This window comes from Talpa occidentalis, unplaced genomic scaffold (genome assembly GCF_014898055.3).
Source record: "Talpa occidentalis isolate TD23 unplaced genomic scaffold, MPIMG_talOcc4v2.1 talOcc4.12, whole genome shotgun sequence".
Taxonomy (NCBI): domain Eukaryota; kingdom Metazoa; phylum Chordata; class Mammalia; order Eulipotyphla; family Talpidae; genus Talpa; species Talpa occidentalis.
This window is the reverse complement of record NW_023601212.1, coordinates 34,479,196-34,507,103: the sequence shown is the minus strand read 5'-3', so window position 1 is coordinate 34,507,103 and position 27,908 is coordinate 34,479,196. Positions and strand designations below refer to the sequence as shown.

Sequence of the window (27,908 nt, the reverse complement as noted above, 5' to 3'; positions counted from 1 at the left end):
AAAAAAAAAAAAAAAAAAAAAAAAAAGTGGGGGAAAAGACACAAAGAGAAATTTCACATATCTTCACGTATTCTCAAATATATTAGGATTGTACATAGCTGTTCACTTTTATAAAGTTGTCAAGATAGTCTTCCATGTATAGTCTATACAGAATAACAAATAAAATCTGAAAATCTTCTTAATTTTGGTTTGCACAAATCTCTACTTGTATTATTGGACTTTGCAAATAACAAAGAACTTGAGACTTAGAGCTACAGAGCTGGTTCCTAAATGGTCCATCACAAATAATGACTCCTACTGAGTGTCTCTGAGGCTCTGTCTTCCTTGTTGACAAAACGTGCAGATCTACTACACTGGGTTGTTATGATGCTTACCTGATATAAGGAACATTAATATTGTCAAATGGCATACAAATATTAATGGCTAAAAACAATAAAAACATATTTAACAAGTGACATTACTGGCAAACAGTTCTCAGTTCTCGCTAAACAACAATTATTTTTCTCCAAATATTTTGCAAATTCAGCATCATATTTCTCTAAGTCAAGACACATTTTTTCACCGCTACACTTAACATATGTAGAACTGACAGACACCTTATCACAGCTTATGACCAGGTGGCAGTCATGTCTTATTTGTCACTACCTGTGTCTGTGTATCATAATGTTAAAAATGGGGGGCGGGGAGCATTTTGGAAGAAATAACTGGAGATAACAATGGACAGTTATTTAAGAAATGATATTTCACTAAAACTCTTAATAACAAAGAATGACATTAAGGGAAAAAACATGGACATTGAGGTGTTGAGTTCAAAGTGCATTAGAAGAGTTAGACTCCGAATGTAAATAAATTTTAAGAGCACCTCAGCTAATTTTTCTTATTTTATAGGTATACAAGTGTAATTTATGATTTTTCAAAAGGGCTTTCTTTAAGTAAAAAAAAATCAAACTGATAGACATGTCAGAGTTAAAATAGCATTTTTTCCTTTCTCAGTAGCAATAAAATCATGTATTTTATAAGATTGCCTCTCAGCCTCAATGGAACACCTTCCTGCTCAAAGCATTTAATCAAGTTTAAGAAGCAAGCCTTTGATATAAAGTAATAACCAAAAAGCATATGCCACTTTATAAAAAGAGAGTATTAAACTTAAACCTTGCTCTGACTAATCTGGAATTTGATTTCATCAGTTCTTCCAGTGATACTGTTATGGGCACCCAGCCGCCTCAGCGGCTGGAGCCGGCAGGACAGTGGTGTTCTCTTCCCCTGCTGCTCCACAAGTCAGTTGTGGCAGTTGCTCCTCAGAGCCCAGTAACTGCCTTTTGTCAGTTTTGGCAGTCGCTCCTCAGAGCCCTTTTATGTAACAGTGTACGTCCTGGATCATGGAATGGACCAATCAGGTGTGAGCTATGAGCGGATTGGTGCTGAATGGTCCAGTCAGACTTTTGCTACCAGGACCCACCCCCTCTCCACAAGTCAGTTGTGGCAGTTGCTCCTCAGAGCCCTTTTATGTAAGAGTGTACTTCCTGGATCATAGAATGGACCAGTCAGGTGTGAGCTATGAGCTGATTGGTGCTAAATGGTCCAATCAGACTTGTGGGTGAAAGAGGATATAAGCCAGGGGTAGAGGGACCTAGAGGGAGCCCCTAGAAAAAGGAAGAGTATGAGAGCCCCCAAAGAGAGAAGTGGACCAGGGAGCCCCCCAGAAAAAGTAGACAATGACCCCAGTCCTGAGAGAAGAGGATAGGTGCCCCGAAAGGAAAGGTGCCGATGACCAGGGCCCCCGAAGACGGAGAGAGGACACCAGCCCCTCAAGAAAAGAAGACGGATCCAGCTTCCGAAGAAAGAGGAAAAGACGCATCCAGCAGCCGCCCTCTGAGGAGGGAGAGAAGCCGAAAGACTGTGTCATGGACTGGGCCTTGGGTTTGTCTCTGACGTTGCCTGACAGTAGCATCAAAGGTCCTGGGCCTGGTGCCTCAAAGAGCTGTTTGTTGTTGGGATGACCCAGAAACTCACAAAGAGCTGTTAACTTTGGGTGTCTCTGACGCCGCCTCTGCAGGACCAGCAGTGCCCATCACTACTGGCCGGTGCTGTCCTGCACTCCTGGTGACTGGTGGCGACTATCACTGATGCTGCCTGGGTGAGACAGCTGCCACTTGTGGGTACAGTGAGCTTGTTATTTCCCCTGTTTGCAAATAATCCCCATGGCTGTTGTTCCTGGAGCCTGAGGTCTCTTGCAATTGTGTGCACGGGTGAGAACCCACAGTGACCTGTCCTCTTATTGGGCACTGTCCTTTGTTAGGCTATAGCCCTTGGTTTTGGTTTTTGGCCTTTTGGGTCTTTTTGGTGGCTCTCTGGTCTCAGAGACCCTGTGGCCTCTTTTGTGGCACTCTTCCCCTGTTTCAATATTCACTCACTGATGTTCAATATTAGCATGATGCCTGGCCTATTCTATTTTATATTATAGCATGCTATCTATCCATACATGCCAGGTACTGAATTAGGCACAAGAGTGAGCATGGAGATGAAAGGCAGATGGTGATTCCTGCTTTCATGTTGTTTTGTATCTAGTGAGGAAGACAGGTAAATTTTAAATTGCTGTAAACATTATGAAGAAATACTAGAAAATTGAAATAAAAATGAAGTGTGGGGATATATTCACCTGCAGATAATAAAGGTGACCATGAATACACTTTGCTTATTACCATGTGCCAGGCAGGCTCTTACTACACGCTTTATAGACTGTCTCCAGCTTCAAAACTGTATAAATAAGTATAGCTATTGTCCTCATTTTATAGACAGAAAACATGAGAATTTTTCTTATTTGTCCAAGGTCACATTGAAGAAACATGGCGCTGAAATACAAGCTCCCATGGTCTGGCCAGTGCCCTTGTTCTCAGCCACAGTATTAAGAGAACCTTTCTGAGAAGGTGTCATTTTATTTTATTTTTTTTTAAAGATTTATTTGTTTATTTATTTATACCAGCACTGGGTACAGTCAAAAGCGCGGGAGGGTGAGAGAATTCACCAGAGCCAGAGCGGGGAGCAGAGCAGGCAGAAGGACCGAAGTACACTGCTGAGGGGAGCAGCGGGCGGCAGGAGAGGTCTGCGCGCCATGTGGGACCCTCCTCCGGTGGCTGGGGAGCAGCCGGGGATCGAACCGGCGCCGCAGAGGCTGCGGTCAGCCTCGCAACCCAGCGCTCAACCGCTGCGCCACCGGGGAGGCCCGAAGGTGTCATTTTAAATTGACATCTGAATGTTGGGAAGGTGGGATTGGTGGGAGAAATCATCTACGAAGGCTGAAAGTGGGAAAGGGGCCTTAGGTTTCAGGCAATGAAAGAAGGCCAGCATTGCTGGAGTCTGGTTAATGGGAGCAGGGGTGTGGGGACACAGGGCTGCAGGCCAGCGTTACCTCTTGAGGGATCCTACGGGCACAAGGAGTTGGAATTTTATTCTAAGTGCAACAAGAACTACTGAGGACTTGAAACTGGACAGTGACATAGTCTTTTATATCTCTCCAGCTGTATGTGAAGAATGAATTCAAAGAAGGTAAGAGAAGTCTACACATCCACTTATTCAATTATTGCAAAGTTTCCGAGTAGCCATTATTGTGGCGGGCACTATTCTAGATTCAGAACATACAGACAAAACAGTACAGAAGGTCCCCTACTTTGGAGTATACTGTAGAGTTGGTGAACACACATACATGCATAAGAAAAACAAACCCAAACCAAAAAATTACCCTCTCTCCTACATCAACAATTTATCCCACTCTCCGAGACACTGTCCAGCAGGTTTCAAATATTTAGTATCTCTCATCTTTAAACAAACATTAAATAAAAATCTATTGTTTGACCTTTAATTCCCCTCTAGCTACCATCCCATGTCTATTCCCTAATCCAGGAAGACTTTAAAGAATAGTGTGAGATAAACACATGCAATTTGCAGCAACATGGATGGCACTGGAAGGGATCATGCTCAGCGAAATAAGCCAAAAAGAAAAAGAAAAATACCGGATGGTCTCACTCATAGCAGGAATCTAGAAAACTTAAATAAGGGACCAGGAAAATGAATATAAGAAAGTGAAAATCAAAATCAACAAAAAACTATGAACCAGAGACACTTTTTGGGGGTGGGGGGGTGGGAGGGGAAGGATTGGGGTCAGAATGGGGCGTTTGCAATTGTATGGGGGAATATAAAAATAAAATTTAATATTTAAAAAAAAAAAAGAAAAAAAAAAAGAAAAAAAAAAAGAAATCTCTAAACACACACACACACAAAAAAAAAGAGGAAATCTGTATAAAAAAAAAAAAAAAAGAATAGTGTGAGTAGCTTCTCCAGTTTATCCTCTCAACCCATACAATCAAGTTCTCTCTCCCACTGGCTAAAACTGCTCCTGCCTGTCACCATACTACCGCCTGCCTTGCAGTCAAATGCTAAGCTCTCTCCCCTCATCTTACTTAACCACTCAGGAATACTCACATTAATTCATCCCCTCTTCTTTTCAGTGCCCAACACTTTCGACTTTCCTTTTGTGTCAGCCCCTCCTCCTCAGACTATCAATAGAAGGTTATATAGCACAGTGATTAAGGACACAGGCTTCCATTTCAGACTTAGCTTTGAAGACAGATGGGTTCTGGCAGATGGGCTTGTAGTAAGGAGTGCAGACACAGGAAGAGGTTGTTCCCCTTTCTTATGGAGGCTAGAAAACTAATCAGTTTCTGAGGTGAGAACTGATATTGGTTTACCTTTACAGTAACAGTGGAGAGAGAGATAGCTGAAGATGGGCTTTAGCTTTATTGTGGAAGTAGAGCCCATAAGTTTGGTATAAATCATATTTAGGAAATGATGGAAAGAGAATATCAAGAGTTCTTTGAGTAACTGGTAGAATTAAGGAGTTTTTTACTAAAGTCTTAGAGAGAAAGTTTTAAAATAGAATAAAGTTTAAGTTGTGAGGTAATATTAAAAGCTAATGAATATTACCTTAAAAAGAAAACAGAACCTTATAAATGATCACATTGAAACTGCAACCTGGAGAGTTTAGTGATCTACCTGAAGCCCCACAGTAACTTGTGGCAGAACTGGAAACATAACACAAGCCTCTCCGGACTCTCCTACAAAGCCACAGAACAGGATCTGGCAAGATGACTATTACAAACTTGCACAGCTTCTATTATGTTAGCCTTTGTGTCCCCAGCCAATGCCATTAAAAACATCATCAGAAAGTGCTAGTGTTTACTGAATATAGTTAACCAAGTTATTGGCTGTACACTTTGTATTTCATTAAGAAAAGAGTGAAGGAAATTAAAGACAGACTATAAATATACAGTTTGTGAAGAGTAAAATCTGTTGTAAAAAATTCATTAAAAACATTTAGTGACAAGTATTATCTAAAAAAATTTAAAAAATGATAAATGTTAAAAATAAAAAAAAAGTATTATACAACTGAAAAAAACATTTAGTGACATCAATTTGTAAGGGGCAAGGTATACATGAAAGGAACACATGAAATTCCCTCTCAAGTACTTCATATTCTGATTTTCAAGATAACATGCATATAGATAATTCAAAACAATAGGAGAGATATCTTAGGGACATACTAGAATAACTCAAATGAGAAGAGATATCTTAGGGACATACTAGAATAACTCAAATGAATTATACAGACAATATATTTTTTAAGTACTCTGGGTGGTCCTTAAAAAAAGGGTCCTTAAAAAAAAGGTAAGGTTTGCGTTGAAAGACAGGCAAGATTTTAAAAAGTAGACAGGCAAGAAGCTTAAATCTGTAAAGAGTATCCATGGTACTAGACTTGAGACAGAAAGCAGGTTGTAGAGGGAGTGAGCTTTTTAGACTGGTTCTACAGACACTTTCTTTTTGTGTTGATATTTGAGCTGAGACCTGTATGCTAAAGAAATGTGGTGGTGGGAGAAAAGAATCTTCTAGGCAGAGAAAACAAGTTCAAGTAATGTCGTTACTACATTACCTGCCTGTACATTAAGCTCTACAGCACAGAGCTTAGTTTAGTGGTAAAAGAGTGAACTATGAATTTCTAGTCCTGAATTTAAATAATTCCACAAATTCTCTTTCTTAGCTCAGTTTCTCCATCAGTAACAATATTACTGCACAGAATGTATGAGATAATGTGCACAAAAGTGCTTTAAAAACAAAATAAACTAAATTATATAAATCAATTCAAAAAGACATGAATATAAATGGTATTATGTAATGCTTAGGTACACAGGTTTAAAATGGAGAACTGAGTTATCATAGGCAATATGACTATCAATTCATCAGTAACTATCTTCTACCTTGTTTTGTTTTGTTTTTTTTTTTTTTTACATTTTCTCTTATTGTAGCTTTTTATGTATATTTTTTCTACTTGGCTGTATGGTAAGCTCTGGGCAGGTGGTAGACAGACCTTCAATATGGCTCTTGATACAGATTTTTCAGTATTAACTTAGTTGATTTATCAAGCAATTCATTTTACATCCTTTTTAAGGATTCGTGTATGTGTTCAAAATCCCATCTATTTGGAAAGGACTAGAAAAGGCTTGTGATATAAGAAAGCTATGGAAACACGTATAGATAAAAACAGAATGGAATCCTTTGTAAGTTAGGAGGGTGGACATAATCTGCAGTTAACTTTGATAATTTCTACTGCTGGCTTCTAGTTAACATTCCCTGGCAGCCAAAGAGGGGTTTTGCTGAATTCCACAATTTGACATTTAATCTGCCACCAGTTAGGCAATTTATTCATCTGCAGAGATCAACTCGGTTTGAACACACACATACACAAATCCTCAAAAGGATGTAAAATGAATTGCTTGATATATCAACTGAATTAAACATAAAGTTAGGCACTTAGATTCATCTGCAGAGACCAACTTTTCCCCTGGGGCCAAAAATGCAAACGGGACTTTGATCATGAGGGCTTTCATAGAAGAGTAGCAGGTCTACAAGGACCTAACGTGGATACAGAGACACCAATAGCGTCCTTCGTGAATTCTGAGGAAATAACTGAGCAGAGGCAGGCTAACTTTGAAGGGCTGCAGAAGTTATTTGCTCGGTTCTGCCGCTTTTACAGCAAATATGATAGAACCACTGGTGCCTCAACAGTAGAATGGTTTCTCCCTAAGGCCAGACTCTGACCCAGGCGGGGCACAAGCAAAACAGCACCTGGGTTATTTGATGGTCGCACCAAAGGGTCGGCTGCAGCCCAGCTCTCTGACAACCTCGGGTTCAGCAGGGCCGGCACCCCATCCAGGGGTAGTGTCTCAGGGGGCTTTCGAAGTTGTTTCAGACTGGGCGACTGCGAGGGGTAGTGTCCTGATGGGGCTTAGGCCGAAGGGCCGCGGAGAGGGGTGAGGGTGACAAGTCAGGGCTGCCGCGGAGCATGACTTCAGGGGCCCCCGACAGTCCCTCCTGGCCGCGGAACCCTCTCCCGCCCCAGGCGGCAAAGGTGAGCGAAGACAAGGGAATCCTCTCCTCGGGGTTGCAGGGACCGACCGCGATCGTCAGGAAATCGGCGCCACCATCCCACTCCTCCCGCAGACCCCAGAGCTCACCCACCTGCAACTGCAGTCTCCGAAGTCTCCACCCCAGAGTCCCTGCCTCCGGAGGCCAGAACGCGATTGGCTGGTCCGGCTGTCCCGTCAGCGCGTCTCCAAGGTGACTGGCGTAACAATCGGGCGCCTGGTCTTGGTCCCACCCTCCGCGCCTCCGGAGCCCCGCCCACGTGACGTCGCGCGGTGCCGCATTCCAGAGGTGGGTCCCCGCCCCCAGTCGCGGGCTCCCGGAGGAGGAGGCGGGGTTGGTAGGCGGGGAAACGAGGCCCTCTGGATCACGTGATCCCAACGCGTCGCCCCGCCCCCCGCGCCGACGCCGTGAAGGAGGGGGTGGGGCCACGCCAGCGTCCGCGCCATCAGGCTCGAGGTGGCGGTGAGGTCTCTCTCAGTGCATGGTTTTCCCCGCCAAGCGGTCCTGCTTGGTGCCAGCGATGGAGGGCGTGCGCTGGGCCTTTTCCTGCGGCACTTGGCTGCCGAGCCGCGCCGAGTGGCTGCTGGCGGTGCGATCGATCCAGCCTGAGGAGAAGGACCGCATCGGCCAGTTCGTCTTTGCCCGGGACGCTAAGGCAGCCATGGTACTACAGGTCTTGGGGATTTCGAGCCGGGCCAGCCGCTGTTGGGGGAGGTGGGCCCGGCCGTGGAGACCCCTCCCGCCCCCGCGTCGACGCCCTAGCTCCGGCCGGCGGCCCGCCGGGCGACCAGTGGCCGGCGCCGCCGAACCCTCGGTGTGCGCACGGCCTGGTCGCCGCCGTCTTTGTGGTCGCCTAGGAGGCCTCGAGCGCCGCAGGAAGGAGCCCCTCCCCCGCCGACAGGGCCCCCGCGCCCGCCAGCCGCGAGGGCACGGTCCGCGCAGCTGTGTGCCCCCGGTCTTGACTGTGTATATGGTTTTGTTTGAAGTGTTACCAAATTTTATGATTTTCTTTGTGTGGGCCCAGAGCACATGCTTAGGCTGCGCATTAAATGTCACGCCACTTTCCTAGGGCGCCTTGCACGTGGTAGCCTCTAGAAAATGATGACAGTGTGGCCTTGCACACCTGGACGTCGAAGAGGCCTTGGTTAGCCGCCTCCTAGCAGTGAAACTGAAGCTCGGGAGGGTGCAGCCCAGACAAACCTGCCTCGACACATAGCTTTGGAAAGGGTGTTTAAATACATGTTTTAGCTACATGTTTCCAAGAATCAAATTGAAAATTGTGTTTCAGATTTACCTCTACTGTAGAGTGCACGTGAAAGCAGCTCTCATTACCGTTCCGAGACAGTCATTTTTTTGAAAATGTGTCTGTATTGAAACACCTTTTTGTTTGAACTGTGGGTTAATGTATTAATTTTTGAAGGGACGATGGAGAACATTTTTTATACCTTTTTCTAATTAAGAGGAAATAGTGCAATTCGAAGTGGCAGTTTCTAGGAGTCAAGCATTAGAATTGTAGGGAAAACACTTGAATGATTTTGCGTAATATATACTTTGTTGTCCTATGCTCTTGGGTTTTTAGTGTGACTAGTAATTTCTTAATGAGGTGGAGAAAGGGGATGGATCCTGTGTGAAACGAGGTAAATCATTCATTGCTAATTGTTGAAGCTGAGGGACAGTATACAGGATCTAGAAATACTTGGACTAAAGCACAAAGATGTAGTTACAATAGTTGCTCACTGCGTTGGGGGCGGGGTGTCTTGTCGTCTTTGTAATGGCAGAACTAGAGTTAGTAGAATTGTCAACTATAGGGGAATACTCAATCAGGTGATAGTTTGATGTTGTGAAATATTATGCTACAGTTTAAAGTGCACAGACCTTTATGTTAGACGGGCTATAATCCCCAATACAAGTTTAAAATTTTTTACTAGAGTAGCTGCATATATTAAAATCTTATGTACATAAACAGAAATTGCATATGCAAATGAACATGTTTGTATAGTTGGAGAAAAATGGGAAGGATACTTACATGTTAACATTAGTTACCTATTGAGAGGAGGGAATTGCTAGGAGGGACTTTTTTCTTCAGTCTTCTTTATCATTGTTTAAATCTTAAAGCAGTGTTATCACTACTTACATGTTTTAAGCATCTTTGAAAATGAGTCTTTTAGAAACTACAAAAACAGACTTTTTATGTTACAAAGCATGTACCTAAGTCTTTAGTCCACATCACTACATACTAAATGTTTTATTTACTTAACAGGCTGGTCGTCTGATGATAAGGAAATTAGTTGCAGAGAAATTGAATATCCCTTGGAATAATATTCGTTTACAAAGAACTGCTAAAGGAAAACCAGTTCTTGCAAAAGACTCCTTGAATCCGTATCCCAATTTCAACTTTAACATCTCTCATCAAGGGGACTATGCTGTACTCGCTGCTGAACCTGAGCTACAAGTTGGAATTGACATAATGAAGACTAGTTTTCCAGGTAATGTTGCTTTTTTGTGGTGCAGGAGTTAAGTGTCTTGTTTTAACTTTTACCTACTGTATAATCTCATGTCAGGTGATGTATTTTGGATATTTACGTTTAGAAAAAAAATATGCTGAATCCTTAATGATAGTTTATCTGAGAGAGCATATATTCAAAAATATAACATTTCCTTGAATAACAGACTTTTCATAAAGAATAGATTGTTACTGGGAATTCTTACAAAGCTTTGCCTAGAGGCACAGTAAAAGTAGTATTGTCTTTTTGAATTATACTTAGGTTTGTTAAGTAAGACAAATTCAAAACTGTTTTCAAAAATCTTAGATTTTGTAAAGAACAGTTTTTCAATAGTTCAGCTTATTTTGTATTTAAATAATGAATGTTAGATTTAATTGAAGAGTCCATTTTGATGTGCATTCTATTCAAAAAACATAGTAATTATGTTGTAAAAAGTTGGCTTCATGTACGTATTTCCCCAAAGTTCATCAGTAAATTGTTGATTTGTTTAAAAAACTAATCTCTGTGGTAAGGTATAGTATCGTTCTTTGGTAGAGATAGCATGTATTTGTGCTCTATATAAATATAGCTCTTTCTAGCATGTTTATATAAGTAAAAATGAAGAATAACCAGTTATGAAAATATTTAAGTTGCTTATATTTTACCTTACAAATTTGTAACTGGTGGCTGTAGAAACTTCTAACATTTGCTGCAAGGGTAAGTATACTCATGCAATTTTACACACATACACACACTCTCTCTCTCTCTAACACAGGTTATCTTAACAACTCCATAATTTTCGTCATCACCAGCACTGTGTGCTGAGGTATTTTACAAGGTGCTTTATATTCTCTAATTTAACTTTTCCAATCACCCTAAACTGAATATACTATTGATTTTTACCAAAAGAAACGTAGCAGACTAAGAAGAAGGCTGTTACTGAGAACCAGCATCTTTCTAGCTTCATGGGACAACTTCCTCTTAATGCACGCTGCCTTTAACACATCATCTTTGTTTTATGTTTCCCTGGTCTGGAAGAATTGCATTACCTTTATTCCTCACCCCTATTTCTTCCCAAATAATTTACAAGGTAGCTTTCTCCTCAGTCTCAGTTGAGAGAAACCTTCAATCTAAGCTAGGCCCCTTTGTTAGAGACACTCTTAAAATATATTTCCTTCATTCCAATAACATTTTCTTCTGTTCCTTGTAAGCCACACAAGAGCAGAAACTGTTAGCTACATCTTAGTCTCTCTCATGTCTTTTAGCATTCTTCTTCATTCATGCCAATGGTCAATAAATATTTGTTAATTGAGTAAACACTGCTAGTATATTAAGGCTTCAAAATCTGGCTCTCCCTTTTGCCATCAGTATCTTTATCTTGCTTTCTCGCATTAGCTACTTTTTCTGTCCAACTCTTAAACATTTCTATTACAATTCTATTCTTAACTGCTCAGAAAGAGGCTCTACTGGTAATAACAGGGCTTCTTTGGCCTCACACTCCTGAACAAACAACAAGGCATTTTTTTTTTTAACCTACTGTAATTGTTTCCTTTTATATGAATGTGTATCTGTGCCTTTTTCTCTGAAGGGGAACTGGTTTTCAGTTGTGCCAGAGAAAGTATATTCTGAGAAACCACTGTTGTGGAGGGTTCAATGAGCAGGGGAATGCACCTGTGTGCTTTCCTAACTTTCTACTGTTCTTACAGCAGAGATTGTTGGTGAGAACATAGCTCCTTAGACCATAGTCAACATAATTACACAGTAGTGGTTGGCTCAACAGGTTGATACCTGCCTGGAAAGTAAGGCTGTGAGGCACAGAATACTAGTTGGCTTGATGGACATTGTTCACTTACAGACAATACTGGATAAACAGGTCATTACTAATTGAAAGTTTTAATAAATGATAGGGAGGTAATTGAGCAAAAATTGAAAGTTCAGCTTCCTATTGATTACACTCTATGACTTTTTCCCCCCTCCTACCTTTTTTTTTTTAAATTTATTTATACAAGTGTTGGGTACAATCAGAAGCGCAGGAGCATAAGAGAATTCACCAGAGCCAGAACGGGGAACAGAATAGGCAGACTGACAAAATACACTGCTGAGGGGAGCAGCGGGCGGCAGGAGAGGTCTGCGCGCCATGTGGGACCCTTGCTGGTGGCCGGGGATCGAACCGGCGCTGCAGAGGCCGCAGGCAGCTTTGTAGCCCAGCGCTCAACCGCTGCACCACCAGGGGAGGCCCCTCTCCCACCTTTTTGGTTGTTCTTATTTGACTAATCATAGCATCCAAGCCTTTTCCGTGTGTTTGGCTGTTTCATCATCGATAAGCTATTGATTTATTTGGTAACACATAGACCAGTAGATCATTTCGACCTGTCTCGGGTATTGTTACTGTGTCACTTAAATCTGAGTATGAATGGGCACAGTATCATTTCTTGGTGAGAGTTGCAAGTTGACATTGGCATATTATTTGCTGGACATTCATTGGAATTGCTCTGCTTGTCAGAATCTGTGAGGAAATTGGGCTATCAATTTTCTGACTTTTGTTAAATGGTGAAGGGTAAAACTTAGGGCTGCAGCAAAGGAAGTAGCTGTACTTTGTATTGGACATTGCTAATAGCAATAGATTGTCAGTACTCAAAATCGACTCAGCTTTGGGGACACCATTATATGTTGAAAAACTCCCTTCCATTACTCCCATTCTGTCTACAGGTAAACATCACATAGGAACTTGGGGAATCTTTCTTCGTATCATATTAATCACTTCTACCAGGTGCAAGTTATTTCCCTCCCTCTTCCAATTCCCTTAGGCTGCTGTGGCAGCACAGGAGCGAATGTATCGAGAATGTATCAGTGGATCTGGGAAACTTCAGGTTTCTTCGTGTTTGTTTGGATACCCACAATTGAGATTATTGCACTTACTTTATTCTCTGCTTAATGGAGAAAAACCTGGTAGATAGTTGGCGTGCAATATGCTCCTTCAACGAATATATGGAGAAGAGGTGTTATAAGATGCGGGGGACCCTGGCAGAGCTATACTGCAGTTCACGCCTAACCCTGGAGGGAAAGGTGCTTCCAGGTCTTCATTATAATTTGCTGTATCCAGCTGGAAAGTTCATTTGACTTCTTCATTTTCTGATTAATTTTTATCTACCATTACAAGTTTTCTTTGCCATTATAATATAAAATAAAGGATAGTTTTATGAAATGTTTTGTTTGATTCTCATATTTACAAAATAAGGCAAGATAAGATTAGACAGTAAAAAATATTTAAATTTGGGATAAGACCAAAGTATTTTTTTCACTGGTTTTACATTTTCAAGTTTACATTTTTATTATAAATATTGCTGGATAATTAATTGCCAAGGCAAAATGACTTAGAATTTTGAGATTAAATTCTAATTTAATAGCTTTGAAAAATCACTGTATCATAAAACTGCTCTCTAGAACAGTTAAATAGTAAATATAAATGAAGTGCAGAAGTGTACAGCGGTGCTATTATATAATCTATTAGTTGCCTAATTGAGTCCCCCTTTGCACTTTTGTTCTCATCCACTCAGCATATTCCCTGTAGAGAGCTCTTGAAAAACACCTACAGCAGTTTCCTTAAAACTCTTAGATTTTTTTTATTATTGATTTGTATTTGCATAATTATTACAAGTTTTAAGAGCGCATCATTAAAGTTCAGCTTGTGTGTATACTACATGAAGTTCACCACTAAATTCCAATTCTGTCCTTTACCATATAGTGGGCCTCTTTCACCCAACTTACCCATCTCCTTAACCCTTTCCATTCTCGTACCACTAATTGGTCTTAAAGACTTAAAGTTTATTTTTCTTTTACTTAGTTCATCCATTTGTTTGGTTTCTCTGTATACCGTATATGAGTGAAATCATGGTGTTTGTCCGGTGTTGATAACATAAATCTAAATCCATCATCATGTTGCACATAGCAGGATTTCATCTTTTTTTTTTTAATAACTGACTGGTATTTCATTATATACCACATCTTCTTTGTCCAGTCATCTTTTAATGGTCACTTAGGTTGTTTCTAAGTCTTGGCTGTTGTAAATGGTTCTGCATTTTCCCATTTTAACACCCAGAAGTGAGTAAGTATATCATATAGAAATTCTGTCTTTAATTTTTTTTGAGGATTCTCCATACTGCTTTCCACCAACAGTGTACACAGCTTCCCTTTCCTCTGCATCATTTCCTAGGTTGATTCTTAAGAAAATCCAGTCTCCTTCACATGACCCTCTCTATCTCTCCATTGGCATTTCTAGCTGCTCTCTTCGCTATTTTCTGTCCACACTCGTCTTGTATTTCTTCATTGTAGCAAACTCCCCAAATCAAGGTAATTGTAGAATAGCTGATCCCTCTGCCTATTCTCCTCTTAAGTACCTGAGACCTGAAGGTTGACAAATAACCAGTACTTCCTCAGGAAAGGCTTTCCTGACCACTTCCTCATTTGCCGTTATTATTTTATTATTTGATTATTGTTCTCATTAGAGGAATTCAAGAATTGTCCTTGTATTTGTCACAGTTACCTAGTACTTAGCACAGTTTCCCAGCATGGCAGGTGTTTAGTAAATATTTATTGAGTATACAAATAATAGTTCTCAACTTCACTTACAACATTCCTTAAATTTGTGAAAACTCAAAAAGTGGGTACACCATCATGCTGAAAACAGTATTCATGTCAGATTCTAGTTGGAATATAAACTGTTCTCATCAGTGAATTGTGATTAGAAATAGTTCTTCCTATCCCCTCCATTTTTCTCCTGCACTGCTTCTCTCCTTTGTCTGTGCTCAGATTCAGCTTTCAACTTCGTTGCTGCTGCAGTTGAGTGTTATACTGTCATTTCTGCTTGGGCCGATGTATATTCATCTGATCTGCATTTTGCAAAATGTGCTTAGTTCAAGCACTTTTTTGTGTTGTTTCAACTTGGAGATTTAAATCCTGCAAATAGCTTTAAAAGGCGACGTTTACTTTATACTCCGAATTACATACTTGAAAATCAGGTCTTTATTGACAAAATTTTTCCCAGTTCGGTTACAGAATGAGTCTTTTCCACTGTCCAAAGGATTTGGGCTGGGTCACTATGTAGAACTAGTACTTATTGAGCAACACTTGTGTGGCTCTATTACATGCCATACATGCGTTACCTTCATCCACTAAAGCTACGATAATTTATAGACTTAAAGACACTTGTGCAAGGCGACTTAGCAAAAAAGTAGATCATGGATTTAAACTCACACTCCCAAGTCCCTATATTTAGGCACCACACTCCACGATATCTGGCCTCTCATACATTGATTTTATATGTTTGTTTATTTGCAAGTATAAAATTCTATGAAAAATTCTGTGGAACTGAGTCATGTGCATTCAAAGTTAAGAAGGAACTGATGTCTAAGAAGAATATTAAAAAATACAGTAAGGAAACTTGCCTTATAATTTTTAAATGTATGTTAGACATTATAAACAGGAATATGATGATAGCAAAGAAATAGGCAACTAGGAGAACTTGAGCGCTAGAGCCCAGTATTTATACATAATATTTCAGTTCTCTGGGTAAAGGCTAGCTAACTTATTGAAGGGTGCATTGCTATAATCCTTAGGCTAATAACTTTTGACTAATTTGTTCTATAAACTGCTTATTATTTTCTAATTAATATAGTAAAGCTAAATATATATTACATATATTAACACTTTATTGGCCAAATTGTTATAATTTTGTTTCCTGTTCTATTATTTATATTTGAATTACGTTATATATTTTTTTGCCACAGGAATTTTATTTAGCTAAATATGTCTTTTCTGTGATAAATTCTGAATTCTGTCATATTTGAAGAAAATGAATTTGTAAAATATTTGTTCCAACTCTAGATTATAACTTTTGTTCTAAAATTGTAAGTGTTTTACATTTATATCTTTAACTCTCCCAGAATTAGTGCATGCAGTATGTTATACATCCTGATGCCTAAATAATTCTACCACCACCAGATCTGGATAAATTAATGGATAAACACATAGAGTGCCTATATCTATTAACTACTTAATAAATGTTAGCGCTGAGGTAGTCGTTGCTGTGTGTATGGAATGTTACTTCTAAAATGGTGGCTAGAATATTAGTCAGCAGAGGTGCTTATTAAAAAAAATTAAAAACACATTCCTTGAAACCACCCCAGATGTATTAAATTGAATTCCTGGGAGTACTACCAGGGGTGTTATATTAAAACAGTTCTCCCAGGTGAAAGACTAACCTATCCATTTTCTTTGTTCAGTGAAATCAGAAAGGCATTAGATCTTTATTCACACTGTACAACAAAATTCATTAGATTTAAGTTTTAATAACAATTACTAGCACACAGTACAATTGTATATTTGGTCAGACTTTGGAAAGAAGGCTGTTTTTTGAAGTTTAGAAGAGTAAGAAGAAACCACAAAGTCAACAGATATAATCGATTTCATCAGTCTTTTCTCTCTCGAACCAGGGGATAGATTTAGCAAATACAACTAAGGTCAATATGTGAAAAGCTTGTGAGTGTTAATAGGAAACCACTTTAAGACTTGATGAATGCACAAAGGATTTGATAAAACAATTCACTGAAGATGTAGAACAACAAATACAATGATTTTAGATATGTAATAGTTCCAGAAATTACATGTTTATTACATAATCTACCCAACTCTGTCCTTATTTTACACTTAAGAAACTGCCATAGAGGTATTAAATAAGTAACATGGTAGGGAATTGATGGAACAAGAATTTTAACGTTTGACTCCAGGTGCATATGTAATACAAACTCTTAAGAGTGTGTATTTTTAAGTAAATGTGTTAGATTGTGTGCTTCAGTCACCTTACTCAGCTTCTGAAAAGGACAGTTCTGTGGGCTGGAAGTCAGACAAGGTGTTGCCAAGGCCACACCCCCTCGTGAGGCTCCAGGAAGAACCTTTGCCGATTCCTAGTTTCCTGGAAATCCATGGCTGGTGGTTGTATCCCTTCAGCTTCTACCTTCATTTTCATGTGGCCTTTTTTCCTGAATCTTCTCTGTGTGTCCCAAGTGTTCTCATAAGGACACCTGTCTTCGCATATAGGCCCCCTAGTTCAATATGACTTCCTCTTAACTTGATTATATATGCAAAGACCCCATTTTCAAATAAGGTTATATTCTGAGCTTATAGTTATGCATGGAATTTGGGAAACACTACTCAATCCAATGTAGCTCATATTTTGGCCCCCTAAAATTTATATTCTTCCCACATACAAAATAAATTCAACCCATTCTAGCATCCAAATCTTACCTATTCTGGCATTTAACTCTAGGTTAATACAGAAATTTCTAAATATCAACAACTCATAAGGTTCCAAATCTCATAATATGAATCATCTAAGTCAGATATGGGTATTCTATCCTGAGACAAAGTTCCTTTTCTATGGGTGAACTTGTGAAACTCAAAAATAGATCATCCACTTCTAAAATACAATGGTGGAACAAGCTTGGACTTCAAAGGGAAGAAGTGGGAGGGGAGGCAAAAGGGGTCATGGATCCCAAGCAAAGTCAAAAGTCCAGCAGGGCAAATTACATTTGCTTCAAGACCTGGCTCTGAACTCTGTTCCCTGGACCCCCACTTTGTACTCTTCACCTCTACCTTTGGAGTCTACCTTTGGAGTCTTTACCTTTTCTTCAAGCATTTGTAGCCAGTTGACACTTAGCATGTAGGACTTTTCTCCTATAAAAATAAATGTGTGTGTATTGATAAATGCACGTTCACATAACTAGATCAACAGCAACTGAAGTTCAGTACTGCCTAGGTGGAGTGTTCCAAGCCCAGCTTGTCATTTTCCAGTCCAAGTGCTTTTTCTGTTCTATTTCTCTTTTATTGAGGACTTCAAGAACTCCTTTGTCAGGAACATACTGGACACTTTGTGCATGTGCTTTGTGAAACCTATGTTAGCAGGTCAGACATTTTTGTCTTACGAGTTTGTGTCTGGATAAATTTTCAGACAAATAAATAAGTATTTTTATCTACATACTAATGCAAAATTTTTGGAAGACTATCATTTTCCATGGGAGCAAGACTATATGTAATCCAGTCCTTAGAAAATGAAACTTGGTATTTCTAGTATGTCTTACTATCCAAAGCTAAGTTATGTTACTTGGAAGCATACAAATCAATATTGCTTAGCTCTCCTCTCAAATAACTGGTCCCTTTTCTTCAAGGAGAGTGTCATAGGTCGGCATCACTGACTTGTCTTTGGAGACTGATGTAGGTGGACTAAAGTCCTGTACTGGTGGGAGTGTCAGCTTAGGGTATTAACTACCTTTTTTGTCCTTTCAGTAAACTTTGTATTTGCTGTGTGGTTTTGATTAGTTGATCTTTTTGATTAGTTGATCTAACAGAACACCTAGTTAATATTTAACACTGCTTTCCCTGAAGAAAGATGGGGGTTCTGGTTTTTCTAAACCTGGTTAGTTAGTAATTCTATGTTTGTGGACCATTTTGTTATTTAAATATACATACAAGTAAATTATTACATGTGCGATAGGATGATTTAGTTGAAGTTTGTAATGGACATGAATATGTGATAGTATTGTGTAGGATGATTTTCCAACTTAAATGTCTAATCTGTTGTGCGTTCAAATAGTTTGAGAGACAAATTTACTGTTCTGGTATTTCCTACTGATTTTTCATTTTTTCCTATTTCCAAGATTAAATTCTTCATGCACTGTGTAGTTTTGCCATAATGCCACAATGTGGCACTGTGGTGCTTTGGTAGAATATTTCAAAATCATTTGTTGCTGTCAAATCTTTAATTTTGTGGAACAGATAAGATGTTCTGGAAAGTGTATGAAAACGCACTCATATTGGATAATTTTTAGCTGTACGTAATTACTTATGTGATTTCTTGTCAGTGATTGTGCCAGATTGCTTTTTATGTTAATCATTTTTTTATTAGAATGTATATTTAAATTTTTTTTCTTGATTGCCCCATCATGTTTAGTTAAAAATTAGAGGGCTTTTTGAAGGTTATGAAATTAGAATGTAAAGAAACCAACAAAATTATATAGATGGCCATAGGCATTTAAAAAAAATTAAATTTAAAAATTAGTCTTTTTGCATATTCATTAAATCTGCCTTTCCACTCAAAATACATAGAGCTATCTTCCATATCCCCTTTGTTACAAATGTTCTCTGTTCTGTGCACTGTTTGTTCAAGAGGAAACAGTCCATGATGATGTGGACATTGTGCTTCCCAGAATCTTGACTTGAATTTTCTTCACTCTTGCAAGCTTGATTTCTTTACTTTCTTAAGATGTTCTTAGGGTGTTTTTTGTCAAATTAGTATGTACTAGTGATGCTTGCAATTTGTAGGATAGTTTTTATTAGGGACCTTCAGAAAGGTTTTGGAAGTAAGTACCAGACTATCAAAGGAGCCCATTGTCTAGAAGGTAAGAATCCCCTGCCCCGGGCCCTCCTAAGATCATAGTTTAATATTAATATTTTAGTGCAATTACCTGAAATTACTACATCCGTTGCTAGACCACTTTTCGGAAGTAATAGCCTTACAGCGTTAATATAGTTAGATACAAACAGTTGACAACCATTCATTTCATAAATGGATTGAAATTAAGTATTTGGAGAGTGCAGTACATAGGTAAATGAGTCTGATGAACTTGAAAATAAATGAGGAACTTTGTTTTGAGCTGAAGGCCCAAACATCATTGTAGGATTATCAGAAATATTTTCTGGTTGAATGAAGATTATTTTGACTGTTTTGAAGTAGGAATGGTAGAACCATACACTTTTTTCTTTTTAAGATTTATTTATGCTTACAAGAACTGGGGTACTGGCCAGAGGTGTGGGGGGTGAGAGGATTCACCGAAGACAGAGTCAGGAACATAACAGGCGGATTGACCAAAATACACTGCTGAGGGGAGCAGTGGGCAAGACAGGAGAGGTCTGCTGTGCCATGTGGGTAGCCCTTTGTCCCTCTGCGTTTTAAGCTCTTGGGTCACCAAGGAGGCCCTACAAATTTTTTGAGAGAACAGACTTTTAGTATTTTCTATCCTTGCTATACTACTGGAAAGGCACTAGATTACTGTAGGGGAAACTAAATTCTCTGAAGAGAAATAAGGACCATGTCTTGTTTTGCTCATGATATTCCTGACTTCTGGCACTAGGGTATTTTTCAGGTGATCATAATAGGATTTCTAATTGTTATTCTCATAGAGTGAGTTAGTGATTAAATGCCAATAAAGCATTGAGGAGGTGGAGCTTGACATCTTTCTTTTCTGGGTCTACTTCTCCCTCTAAGGAATGCCCATAGAGAATATGGAGGTAGCTGTCACTTGAGAATTACAGTCAACTAGTTGGGGTGTCAGATTTTGGAGTTGGGTATTTTAGAAATGGATGTTGGGCTTAGGCAGACATGATATATTAAAATGTGCAGAGGGATTTTTAAGAGGTTTTATGGAAAAACATGGAATCCTGAACCAAGCATATAGGATAATTGAACATTGTGGAGGTGTTTTACCAAATGATAGTTAACATTCTTTTACTGATACAGAAAAGGTTTGTGACTCATCTGCCTCCCAAGACAGTATCTCATAGAGGCCAGTTGGGCTGGAGGTACACAAGGGCAGGAATCATGAGTGGCTTTTTAATCATTAATTGAACACATTTGTGTGATGCTTGTACATATTCTACATACTTCTACAGTAAGTAAGTGAATGCTGATAGAAAGTTTCTGCCTTAAAGAGAAACACATAATATTTTGGAAAAATATAATATGAAAGATATGCTGTGTATTTTAATTTAGTATTTTAGTTCTTCTGAGAAATCAGACCCTTTGAGTTTTATTTCTCTTTATTAGCATCCTATGTAATATTTTTGGTTCTCTTAGAAACAGTGGATCTAGGTATATACAGTGTTTCATAATTTTTAAAAATGAGCTTATTTCATAGCATTATCACTAAAAGAATAGAAATTAAAATTTGTTTTTATTTGAAGAAGTCATTTGAAAACATGCTGAAAAATCATTACTTTGAAGAAACTAGGTGTATATTTTCCAATCATGGCAATAACTTAAAAGAACAATCTTCAATTTCCTACCAACTCCTACAAACTTAGAAGAAATCATTTCCTTTTTCCCCTGTTATGTAGCAGAGTAAACTCCGGAAAGTGTGGCTCTACTTAAGAGTGTTTACTGTTGATTTTTTGAGATTATATCATAATAGGGAATTTCCCCCAAATATTTGAAATTTAGAATAAATTTGGTTGTTAAATTTTGTCAGATTTTGGTGGAGGGATATTTGTTAATGTAGCCATGTGGTTTTCCTCCCTAATTATTAGTGGAATTTTACTGATTCTTACTAGAGTATCCTTCAGTTTCTAGGCCAACCCTTACTTGTCATTGTGTGTTATTCTTTTAATTGCCAACTTTGATTTGCTGAATTTTTTTTAGGTGTATTATGACTGTATTCAAAAGTAGGTTGGCCTGTGGTTTTCTTCTTAATGCTGTCTTTAACAGATTTGGTAATAGAGCAACTATTTTTAATTCTGTTATTTTCTCAATTGACAGGTCGTGGTTCAATTCCTGAATTCTTTCATATTATGAAAAGAAAATTTACCAATAAAGAATGGGAAACAATCAGAAGCTTTAAGGATGAATGGACTCAGCTGGATATGTTCTATAGGAATTGGGTATAATCTCTTTCTAATTTTGAGAATAAAAGCCTGTGATTATCTTTGCTAAAAATTGTGTAAAAGCCCTGTTACAGTGCTTCATAAGTGGGTCATTTACTTGAAAACTTCTGTGATTTTATGCGTATATTATTATAAACACATGTGTTTTAAAAAGTTAAAATATACTCTTAAAGCTAAAACAAGACATTTTATATATCACTATAAATAATCTTACTATCTTAAAGGAATGCATATACATGAGGCCTTACGCAGCAACCACATGGTATTGTTTATATGCCAGTAGACACTGCTTGAAGGCTTTCATGAGTTAGTTTTAATTTAATTTTCATCACAACCCAAAGGGGTGTTAGGTTATACATGAAGATATCTGGGCATGGGGAGCTTAAATGATTTCCTGTAAGAGCACACAGCTGGTTTGTCTACTACCTATAATATAATGTCAAGCTAAAAATCCAGATGTATTGACCTTACAGTCTTTAAGAGTAACTATATCTACTAGATGCTCTAAAAGAAGTTGTCTCTCTGTCTTAGGCACTAAAAGAAAGCTTCATAAAAGCTGTTGGTGTTGGACTTGGATTTGAGTTACAACGTCTTGAATTCGATATATCCCCATTAAACCTGGACATAGGGCAAGTTTATAAAGAAACACGTTTGTTCTTGGATGGGGAAGAAGAAAAGGAATGGGCATTTGAGGTAGGAAATTGATCAAAATTGTTGTAACTAAGAATTTCCCTTTTTTGTGCATGTATGTAAGGTTAATTTGGGGAAGGTAGTCTTTGAAAGTAGACATAATAAAATCTATGATCCTGGTGCTCTGCAAATAAAATTAGGTGCCATGAGAGCTTATGAATTATACTTAGAAGATAAGTCAGTTAAGTAAAGTACAGAGTGAAAAGAGGCCTGGGTTTATTTCATAGTATTTGGCATCTATAAGGAAGGACCCCAACAGCCACTGCCACACAACCATTTACACTGTAGTATTTTTAAAAAGTCTTTTTTTCCCCCAAAGTCAACATAAAGGATGTTAAATGGAATTTCTCCCTTTGACATAAAAGCCATTGTAAAGCCATGCAGTACTCAGTAAGTTAGCAAAACTGAGTACCACTCAAGTCAGCCTGCAGTGACTTGATAAACACAGTGTGGCTATGGGAGGACAGGCCAATGGTCTTGCCAAGATGACTCACTTGGAGGCTGCCTCTGTGGCTGCTGCAGTGGAATAGAGAGCATTGCGAGTCTAGGAATATTTGCTTTGTATTCCCAGCAGTCCAGAAATGGTTGCACAAGCACCTGCTTCTGAATGGGGGGAATTGGAAGGCAGCGCCCATGCTACTGTAGCCCTAGCATGCAAGGTGGGGGAGGAAAGAGTCAGCATCTGGGCCAGCAGTGCTTCATCTTGTTGGGTGGTAAAGGTGCCCGGGTTCCTGTGACCCAAATAGATGCTGTGGCATATGGCAGCACTGGGCTTGTACCCAAAAGGCAGTACTCCAGAAAAAAAAGGTGGTGCGCTTTCTACGGTGTGTTCATTGATGAGAGCAGGAATTAGCCAAGTCAGCCATGACATGTACCGCTAGCTCCCAAGAGCAGTGCAGGACTGAAGAAAGTGGCTCCCTGAATATTCTGTAGAATTCCCCCTCCATGAGGTAAACCAGTATTTGGACACTTGCTGTGACTCAGGGATTTTCACACCACTGGTCATTACTTTGTCCCTTTGCTCCAGTCGTCTTCCTCTGCTACCTACCTTAAAGAAGCCAGACTGGAAAAGAAAGAGAAGAGCAAGGTGGGGTCAGGAAGAAGAACATGCATTTGTTCTAGGATTGAAATGGGATTATTTACCAGCTGAAAGTGATAGAAGAGCTGTGGGGTTTGTTTGAGAGCTTGTCCAGGAGCTGTGACAGAGCTCCTTTAGCATGTTGGAAGGCAGCTATAGAAGATGGAAGAATAAAATTCTATGTTGAATGTGTTTTGCTCATCCTATTATATGTTGCTCAAGATACCAGTTGCAAAAATGAGAGAAAACTTCATATATATTAAAGTGTGGATTTCAGTGGACTTAGCAGGATAAGTCTGGTGGTGTGGCATCCAGACACCAGAGCCCAAGGTGAGAGTGACACATATAGAGACGGGGGACCCTACTGTGGTCAATGACCATGGCTTGGAGGTTCCTGTCAGGCCTCTCCTGGGTAGTAGCCCCCAAGTTAAGGAAGCAATTGTTAGGTCTGCAGCTAAGGAAGAGCTGTAGTTGCACAGTGAGTTAATGGTACAACCATGGCCTTTGGGAAGAATCTTTACTACCTTTACTTCACTCCTCACCAGTCTCTTATCACACACCAAATTCACCTGTGCTAGAATTAGAGGCAGCAAAGCATTCAGAGGGAGATCAGGTCAGACCCTTTTCCTAGTGGGGCTAGCAACCCTGAATCAGGTTTGAAATTGGGTAGGAGGAAGGAAGATGTTCTATGAGATAGCAGTAAAAATTTATTTGGACCAAACAAGACAAAGCATTTAGATTCAGAGAAAAATTGACATTTGAGAGTTACCAGAAATGTCATTTATGAGATGTATTCAAGATTTCATTTGCGGAAATAAAAAGTGAGTTAATCAGGAAATGAACAAAATATTTTCCATTTGGGGTCTGTGGCCCCAAAGACAAGCTACCAGGGGTCATGAGTATGTCCCTAAAACATTGTAAACCTGGACAGTGTATGATAAACTTCATAAAACAGGCTCAGCCACTTGCAGTGAGAGTTCAGGGAGGAAAAAAGATGTACAGTCTTGATTTCTTAAAAAAAAAGTGATGTATGAAGAGAACTTAACCCAGCAAAGAATGAGGGAGCAATGACAGATGCCATGGCAGGGACAAAATTTGGATAGAGGAACATAGGATAATGACTGTTTTCCTCCACTCCTTGCATCATATTTTGTTCTGTTTTGTTTTTTATTGGTATAATAGAGATTCAGATTTCTAGGGGAAGATCTGAGACTATATCTAGCCATTCATGTGCCAGATCTTCATTGTTTACTGTCTCTCATCAAAGTCAAGTCTAGTTAATTAAAAAAAGGGCAAGAGAAAAAAATGAGTTGTCAAAATTTGTGTAAAGGGAAATAGCGAGAGAGAATTGCCATTTATTTCCTCACATGGGGTCTAGCTCCTTCAGTAAACTGAAAACAAGAAGGGTCAGCCCTTACCTGCTTCCTTTCTACTGCTAACTTCAATTGAAAGACTTGCCAGTACAGCTCAGCAGTCTGCTCCCCTCTCCTTCCCCTTACTAGTGTGGTGCAGATTCTACTTCCTGATACAGCGATCTTAGCTAGCTGTATAGCTTGAGCCCCTTGGCCAGGCTTTTTCTTATGTAAATACTGTTGCCTGGTTTGGAGACTGGACTGTCTCTGGTAGAGCAGTACATGTTGGAGCCTGATGCTCTTATTAATTATGCATGTAACCAGTGAATAACTGAGCTACTCATACTCATGAATTTGAATTTTTTTCTTCATAGTGTGAGAACTGAGTGCTAAACTGAAGGGAAAAATGGGGATGGGGGTGAGGGTTTCATATTCTTGCTAGCAGCATTAAGCAAAAGCCCACAGAACTCCAGAAACAGGTTGCAGGCAGTATAGACCAACTTTAATTGCAGCTGTGGACTGGAAGGGCTACTGGCACCCAAGTAAATAAGTATTATTTCCATCTTAACATTTACCAAAGTTACTAAGTACTGTGAGAGAATATTCCTGTTAGGAAATACACTGAAATATATCAGAACAAAGGGCCAAAGTGTATATGACTTCTTAAATGGTTTGAGGGAGGTGGGGGAATATGGGGGCGGGGGGTAATGTGTGTGCATACAAAGAGATTATGATTTAAAAACCATAAATCAAAGTACTTTGCACATATTTTGTTTACCTTTTATTTTCTTTATTTACCTTATTATTTATCTTTTATTTTTCAGGAAAGTAAAATAGATGAGCACCATTTTGTTGCAGTAGCTCTTAGGAAACCTGATGGATCTAGCCATGAGGATGTAAGATTTTAAGATTTCTATGACTTTTTTCCCTTTAAAAGTATGAATCAGTGTTGAGTTGTTCTTACTGATAGAAACAATCATTTGATTTATAGCAAACTAGAGAATTTTGTTATTTGTTTAAAGATGATAAATTTAGAAGTGTTTTTGTTATTAAATCCTTAATGATCATCTGGGAATCACAAATTTTAAAGAGCACATCACTTTCTCCACATTCAGATACACTTAAATATTACAAAGAAAAAAAATTGAGTAGCACTGTCCCATCTTTAACAGAAATTCATGTTAATCGCTATCTTAGTCATCTTTACAGTGGTTTATTTCCCAAATTTTTTTTGGGCTATGTTGAATATAAAGGTACCGAATTGGGGCCTCCCCTAGTGGCACAGTGGTTGAGCTCTGGGCTGCGAAGCTGCCCGCAGCCTCAGTAGCGCCGGTTCAATCCCTGGCCGCCGGCAAAGGTCCCACATGGGGCGCAGACCTCTCCTGCCTCACCCACTGCTTCCCTCAGTAGTGTATTTCGTTGGTCTGCCTGTTCTGCTCCCCGCTCTGGCTCTCTGGTGAATTCTCTCACCCTTCCACGCTTCTGACTGTACCCAGTGCTTGTATAAATAAATAAATAAATATTTAAAAAAGGTACCAAGTTGAAGTGTGGTTAGTAATGGAATTGTCTTCAAGATTGGGCCCCTTATTTCTGTCATGGAAAGCACTTGTCTAAATATTCCCTAAGTTGTGGTGTCAAACATGTGACAAACCTTGCATTGTTTGTGACATAACATTAGCCTCAGTTCTTGTTCCATAGACCATGCCTTTTGTAGATTAGCCATGATGAAAATTCTTCATAGGTTTCTTAACTTAAAATAAGGATATAGCCTATGTATTAGCTCCTGTTACCTGAAAATGACCCAGTCTCCTGTATTTGTGCTCTGAAGTCTCAACTTTATACTCTCTACTGGTGCCTGTGTTTCCATAGAACTTTATTAATTTTGTGACGTTTGCATATGTAGTACTCCTTTTTAGCACTCTGGAGAGAACACCTTTTGGGCAGCTCTGGTATAGTGAGAAAATGATGAGAGTAGTATTCAGAAGACCTGGATTCCAAGCCCATTTCTGCCAATTAACCTATGTTGAGAACTTGTACAAATTGGTCAGTCCTCCTGAGCCTCAGTTTCCCATCTATAAAATTGAGATAATCATAAGCATAGTTGTAAGGCAAATCATATAAAATAGGTACTAACCCGTGGTCTTGCACTACATAAATCCCAGCTACTGTCTTTACTAGATATGTAGAATGTTAAAGAAGGTTTCTACTGGGTTGAGTTGTGAACAAGGGACCAATCTCAGAGTACAAGATTTAGTTTAAATTTAGTATAAAGGGCCATTTCTAAAGAAGTATGGCATTTCTGTGTCTGTGAGAATTGTATCAGATCCCCTCTTTAGAGTATTTCCCAAAAACTTGCCCTATGGTAGCTCCCCCATCAGAATAACCCACCTGCTCATTAAAGTTATATTTGTGTGTGTTAACTCATCTATTGAATTAGAAAATCCATACTTTAAGTACGCTAAGTTATTGTAATATATGGAAAGCCTGAGAATCAAATATAGATTTCTTCTTTCTTGATTTGTAATATAAGAAGGAGTATTGATTATAAGGAGTATAGACAGTAATGAAGGAATCCTATATTATAATTAAACATTACTAAGCTATAACTGGGATTTACTTTCCTAGTTACAAAATTGATAAGATTACTGTGCATCATGCAGTGAGGTCATCACCTCTTTTTTTTCCCCTTTCAGGTTCCATCTCATGATGATGCTAAACCAGCTCAGAGGCAGTTTACTGTTCTCACCTTCAATGATTTAATATCGTCTGCTGTTCCTATGACCCCTGAAGATCCTTCATTTTGGGACTGTTTTTGTTTCACAGAAGAAATTCCAATACGAAATGGTACAAAGTCATGATAGGATTCCCTAAGTATCAAAGGGAAATGAAAAATGTTTATAATCTTCTGTATTCACTAAAAACCAAATTCCTGATAGTATCAAATTTTATTTCACAAAGCAGTTCAACAAAAAACTTTTCCTACTTAAAAAAAAGCAGACTCCCAATTCAAGGTAACGTAATGGAATACATATTTACCTCTTTCTCCTCCCCCAATCATGTTGGATTGACAGAAGCAATAGAAAGGGTAGCAGAATACTAAAGTGATAAATGCTCATTGTA

General features: G+C 39.0%; 2 protein-coding genes across 4 annotated transcripts in view; one reads left to right on the top strand and one right to left on the bottom strand.

Moving 5' to 3' along the window:
* The window catches only part of KBTBD3 (kelch repeat and BTB domain containing 3), a 20,144-nt gene extending 11,916 nt beyond the window's left edge, over positions 1-8,228 (bottom strand). Inside the window, exon 1 of one of the 3 annotated variants that reach the window (XM_037505697.2) lies at positions 7,570-8,228. The gene's annotated coding sequence lies outside the window, so the exon portion shown is untranslated. The other 2 variants (XM_037505698.2, XM_037505699.2) reach the window with 2 other exon arrangements.
* AASDHPPT (aminoadipate-semialdehyde dehydrogenase-phosphopantetheinyl transferase) lies at positions 7,862-27,908 on the top strand. Its single transcript, XM_037505700.1, has 6 exons — positions 7,862-8,140; positions 9,737-9,962; positions 21,544-21,665; positions 22,200-22,361; positions 25,613-25,684; positions 27,482-27,908. Exons 1-6 carry the CDS (start codon positions 7,958-7,960, stop codon positions 27,644-27,646), a joined length of 930 nt encoding a protein of 309 aa, XP_037361597.1. The 5' UTR covers positions 7,862-7,957; the 3' UTR covers positions 27,647-27,908.